General features: G+C 47.9%; 1 protein-coding gene across 1 annotated transcript in view; it reads left to right on the top strand.

Annotated features, from left to right (window-relative positions):
* Positions 1-2,738, top strand: part of GNAO1 (G protein subunit alpha o1) — a 168,597-nt gene extending 165,859 nt beyond the window's left edge. The window contains exons 8-9 of the mRNA XM_017502699.2: positions 187-402; positions 1,408-2,738. Coding sequence (XP_017358188.1) covers positions 187-374 — 188 coding nt within the window. The 3' untranslated portion in view covers positions 375-402; positions 1,408-2,738. The remainder of the gene's footprint in view (positions 1-186; positions 403-1,407) is intronic.
* The last annotated feature ends 3,262 nt before the right edge of the window (positions 2,739-6,000 follow it).

The raw sequence follows: 6,000 nt of genomic DNA, 5'->3' as shown, positions 1-6,000 counted from the left end.
AAAAAAAAAAAAAAAAAAAAAATGCAACTACAGCTTGGAATTGCCCGGCAGTTCCTACTGCTCCCTTCCTGTCTCATCCCACTTCCTGGGACACACCACAACCTGCTTCTTGTCTCCACGTCCCCAGCTCTGTCCACCCACAGCGTTCACCAGGGCCTCTCCCTGTTCTTCTGTGTCTTGTTACAGGCCCCAATACCTATGAAGACGCAGCTGCCTACATCCAAGCACAATTCGAAAGCAAAAACCGCTCACCCAACAAAGAAATATATTGTCACATGACTTGTGCCACAGACACGAATAATATCCAGGTGGTGTTCGACGCCGTCACTGACATCATCATTGCCAACAACCTCCGGGGCTGCGGCTTGTACTGACCTCTTGTCCTGTATAGCAACCTATTTGGTAATGATTCCAGCACCCACAGAACAGCTTGCGTGCGCACGCACACACACACACACACACCCCATTAACAAATGCAAGTTGGTAAATAAACTTTAAAAAGGCATAACAAAACCTTATATATATATATACAAATATATATTTAAAAAATCTTTTTAGTTTGTACTAGAAAGAGCTGTGGACAGAACTGACCGCCATCCCATAACTCATGGAGGTTTTCCTGGGACCCCACGTGAGCATGCACGTGTGTGTGTGTGTGTGTACACATTCACACATGTCCAGATGGGAACTTGGTTTGGAAGTCCCTCCTTTTGAGTATAGCCCTGGGGTTTTCCTCTCTCAGCCCCATTTCTGAGAGCAAGGGAATGGCAGAGAAGGCCTGGCCTTGGCCCAGCCAGCTCTCTGTATTCCGCCCTCAGAGCCTCTGCACCCTCAGCTCCGTCCTGCTCTTGGCAAATTCCAGACCCTTTCAGAAACGGCCAATGCCCTAAGCCTCTCCTCACCTTACACACCCAACAGAACAATTTAAGGTTGCTTCTCTTTCGGGTGGTGGTGGTTGTTAATTTCAGGAATCTAGAAGAATCATTGCTCCGACCAATCCACTGTCTCCTGAGTTTTCTTTATTCATGTTAAGATGGCAAGAATCAGAGGACAGGGAGACTTGGTCTGCTTTCTAAAAGCAGCTGACAGGAGGGGACTGAAGTTCACCTGCAGAGCTGAAACCACCCCCGCTCCAAGAGGGCATGTGGGAAGGCGGGGAGCAAGGGGGACAGGCGTGGCCTGGGGAGGGCCGGACTTGCAGGCCTGACTCGAGTCAGGGTCCTGGGGGCCCAGGCTTCCCCAGGCGCCGGGGAAGGACTCCAGTGGGGTTTCTGACCCCTCGTACTGCTGCCCTATCTTGCCCCATCCCAGCACTAGTCAAAATGTTCTAGGGTTTTTTGGTTGGTTGGTTGTTTTTTAAAATCAAAGAAAATGGTCAGACTGGACCCCTTATCTCTCTCTCTACAGACTGCTTCACGGACTCTTTGCTGTTGACGTTGATCTCCTGGTAGCATGACCTTTTGGCCTTTGTAAGACACACAGCCTTTCTGTATCAAGCCCCTGTCTAACCTACGACCCCAGAGTGACTGACGGCTGTGTATTTCTGTAGAATGCTGTAGAATCCGGTTTTAGTTGAGTCTTCACATTTAGAATTTGAAAGGAAAAAAAAGAACATTTCTCATGTGCTTTGTAGCTTAAAAAAAAAAAAAAAGGAAAACTCACCATTTTATCCATATTTTTCTTTTTCTTGCAAAATAAAACATACCCATCTGCACCCATGCTTGCCCCCATCCCACCTTGCGGTGTGGCCCCTGGCGCGCCTGCTGGGGTGCCAGGTCCATCTGCCACCTGGGGCTCCCGTGCGGTGCACTGGTCCAGAGTGTGCTCAGGCCGGGCTTTCCAGAAGGCCATACAGGCCACTGCAAACCCTGCTGCCTGCCGGCCGCCCAGACACCACAGACGCCACCTTGCGGCCCTAAGCCACTCCTGCCACACACTCACTCCAGGTTTGTATAGAAAAAGCACAGCTCTCACTGGCCAGTAGCTGCCAAAAAGAACATCCATCGTATATGGAAATCCAGCCCCATAGAAAACAATCTGCCCACCGACCCCCTCTCTATGGATAGCCTTTGTGGGGTTTTTTTTTTTTTTTGGTTTTTTGTTTTCTTAGTTTTTGTTTTTTGTCCTGCTGAGTACGATGTATTACCCCCGAAGATCAGTTTTCCTAGTCCTTGGGAAACAGTTTGTGGCTTTTCCCTTTGCTGTGTTGGATTTCCAGTCCCTGCCGACGCCCTCCTTCGTGTGTGCGCCCCTCCCCACCTTTGCCTTTCTTTTGGTGACCTGTGTCCGCTCTCTCATGTGGGGATGTTTGTGCTGCAGACAAAAAGAACAAAAAAAAATTTTTAAATACCACAAGATGGAAAAAAAAACACAAAAAAATTTTAAAAAGATGGAATGTAGTGTTTACATTAAAGCCACCGTTTTCATGACCAAACCTGTCATTTCTTTGACTAATATCCAAACCCCAAACCTCTTCACGGTTTCACTTTTAAGACTTAATCTTTGCTGAAGAAGACCAGTCACAGCCATTTCAAATAAAGAGGAGGCAAAAAGACAAAACAGAAAAAAAATTAAAAAAAAAAAAACTTAAAAAGGAAAAAAGAAAAAAAAGCCCACGGGTCTTTGTAAGCCTTTCTATTCCCAATTGGTGAGGTTTCTGTGATATCTTACACACTGCCAGTCTACTTCTCTAATGGAAAATTCCTGTGTAGCTCAATAAAAGAGAATGTTTGTCTGTACTCCTGAGTCTCACCCTGTGCCTTCCAACGATGGTTTCATGGGGTGGGCTTCATTCTGGCAGGAGAGGGAAGGAGGGACTCGGCCACACATGCTGGGAGGCCAGGAGCTAGGAGTCCCCCACAGGTCCTGCCCATCTCCTCAGTGCTGTCATTGGGGCCCCAGCTCAGAGTGCAGTTGAGATGACTGCTGCCGAGTGCCACCTAGGAACGAGGGCAGGGGGCCGCAATTCTCCCACGACGCCCTCTCCTCCTAGTGCCCCGCACCTTCTCACCCTCACGAGGTTTTGCTTTCGAGAGTGAGGTGGAAGTGAGGCTTAGGAAGGAAGAAATGCAAGGAGGGCAGGTGAGCCTCCTCTCCTATCACGCAGGATCCTGTTTCTTCTGCAGCCAGTGGTCCCCCCACAGTGGGAAGATGAGTGGTCCCAAGAATGAGGCCAATTGCCTGAGCCCATCTGCACCCAAAATGTCCCAGCCACTCACTTGCCCAGGAGGAGCTTGGGCCCAGCCTGACGAGGAAGATTGCCTTTGGTTTGCACCCCAACTGCACCTGGATGCCAGGAAGCCCCCTGCAGGCTGGACACACAGTGGGTAACCCAGCAATTTGGTGGGGCACACGGAGTCTGATCCCTGTACCTCCCCCAGCCTGTAGGTCTCAGCACCCCCCACATTGCCCGCTTTTGCTGTGATAATTAGCAAATCCGTTGCAACAGGGACCTGGAGGTGACAGCAGCCCACTGAAATCCTTGCCTAATGTGCATGTGCCACTTACTGGCCAAGCAGCCAAGAGCATCATGCGTCATGGCGTCTTCAGTGAGACGGGGAAGCCCCCAAGAGGTCAGTTACCTGGAATCCTCTCCACATTCCAACAAATGGGAATTATAGGCTCAGAAAGGCCCCTCTGGGCAAGTTCCAGTAGTCTTTTGAATCAAGGGGGTGGAGGCAGGGGACATGGTTTCAGAGACTATGGAATAACAAGGGGTACTGTTAGAAATACCCAACCAGTCCAGGCACCCCTTAAACCTCTTCTGCTTTCCCCCAGTTCCCCAAACTCCAACTTGTTACCTGCAGAAAGGAGCACATGACCTACTCTCTATTGAGAGGAAGGTTTGCAATCCAGGCCACAGCTTGACTTTGTAACAAACCAAGATCCACATGGAAGGCTGAAGGAAACCCTAACATTTTCTATATATGGCATATTTGAATTTCTCTAAAACTGAGCCATATTCTAATAGGGTTCTTCCCCAACTTTCAAATGAGTTTTGCAGACAAAACCAACAGAAGTTTCTTTGCCTCATTTTTCTTAGAAGGGAGGTTGCAGCATTTTTTGGAAAGGATGCAGCAAAAAGGCCAATTAAATTGGAGGAAGGGGAGTGGTGGCAGAACTGATCTATTATATATATTTTTAAAGCTCCACAGTGTCCTCCCCCATCCCAGTTTATCTGCGCACACAATTGGAAAAAGCTAGTTTTATTACCAAATCAAATAGGAGACTTCCAATGGCACCTAAAAAGCTTCTAAAAGAAATTCTGAGAAAATTGCCTCTATTTAGGAGGTAAACAAAAAGATATCCATCATTGCTGCCTCTGGAAACCCTGCAGGTCTTTGATCTCCGCCCTGAAACTCATACTGAGAAAGTCCCAGAGCCACTGTGAACCTCTTCTGGCTCTCATGGCTGCCAATTTCCGAACCGTTTTTCACCCAGTTAGACCACTCAATGACGACAGGGCTTCAAGAAGCACCTTTGTTGCCTAGCTGGCAGTTGCTTAGGGCAATAAGGTAATTAAAAGAGTAATTGTTTAAAGGGGGGAAATGAACACAAAACTACCCATCGAGATTATAAAAATGCAGATCCAACACATTTGTTTTTCTAAACCAGGACTAATGACTGACCCTGATGTTGGAATGTTAACATCCAGAGAACGTAGTAACGTTTTGGCTGAGATCAGATCTGAAATCAGTTAAAATGCTCAAACTGCCTGCTTTGGATCCCCTGCAAGATTTAAAAAAACAAACAAACAAACAACAGTGGCACTTTCACTGCTACAGCCGATTCCATTCCCAGAGAATCAGTCCCTTTTGGTTTGATATTTGCGTGACTTTTGATGTTTGGGGATAAGGCTTTGCCACTTGGGAGAGTATCTTTGGCTAAAAAGACTCAAAATCAAGAAATATCAGCCGTTTGTCCCACCTAAAATCAGGTAATAAGAGGCTTGAAAGGCTTTTTTTTAAAAGAGCTCTACAGTTAGAAGTCAGCCTATTAATTAAAAGCCAATATTCAAGATATATGTTTACCTTGGTAAGGACTTCCTACTTTTTCTCTTTTGGGATCCTGTTTTTGGCATTATTTTCTAGTCAACTGGAACCCCCTCTTTAAAAATAAATACGTGTTTGTTCTCTCTGCGCGCTTCGTTTCCTAAGCATCCTCCCGCTTACTTCCCCTCCTCCGTCCCCTTTCTTCCTCTTTGCCATCTTGGGTACCACATGAAAAGATCTAGAGGGGACCTCTAATGACTCAGAGCCCTAAGGAAAACAGAAAAAGCACCACAGACCCCTCTTTTGGGGAGAAACCTGTTTTTCTCCCACAGGACCCCAAGAGTTGCAGACAGATTCCTCTCAACTCTGCCAGACTCTTTTGGATTTCGTGACCGGATCTCCTTGGCCGCAGAGACCGCTCTGTCCCACACTATGAGGGCCTGACCTTGTGTGTGATGGCTGCCAGAGGCGGCTCACCTCAGTTGTTGACAGTAAATGATTCCACCTAAAGGCTCCCCAGTGATTCTAACATCAGCCAGGCTGGAGCCACGTCTAACCTAACAGAAAAGCAGCAGCCCTGCGAGGCGGAGGCCCAGATGCTAGAGGGCCTTTGAGGGCAGGCGGGCGGGCACTGCTCCTTGCCAAGGCTTGTCGGCAAGGCCGTGGCTTCCTTTTCCATGTGTGTCCTGCTCCAGCAGAACTGAAAGCCACCACAGAGAGGATCAAGTCTGCTGCCTACAGATAAAAGAGCCCTTTGTCTACTTAGCCCAAGAGGCCGCCTGGGCACCTGGATTCACATTAACACAAGTGAAAGAGTCATATGCTCCATCATCCTCTATGGTACATAAAAGCCTCACAATTCAAAACAAAACAAAAACTCAAGAGAACCCAGGAGGTCAACAAAACAGGGCTACTAAGAAAATGGAGGGGGCAACACAGCCTCATTCCCCAAGAGCCCACAGAGGCCAGGGGAAGTTCAACCACCATCCGCCAGAGAACCTGGCCACGC

Source organism: Cebus imitator, unplaced genomic scaffold (assembly GCF_001604975.1).
Source record: "Cebus imitator isolate Cc_AM_T3 unplaced genomic scaffold, Cebus_imitator-1.0 Scaffold297, whole genome shotgun sequence".
NCBI classification, from domain to species: domain Eukaryota; kingdom Metazoa; phylum Chordata; class Mammalia; order Primates; family Cebidae; genus Cebus; species Cebus imitator.
This window is presented reverse-complemented; position numbering and strand designations above follow the sequence as displayed.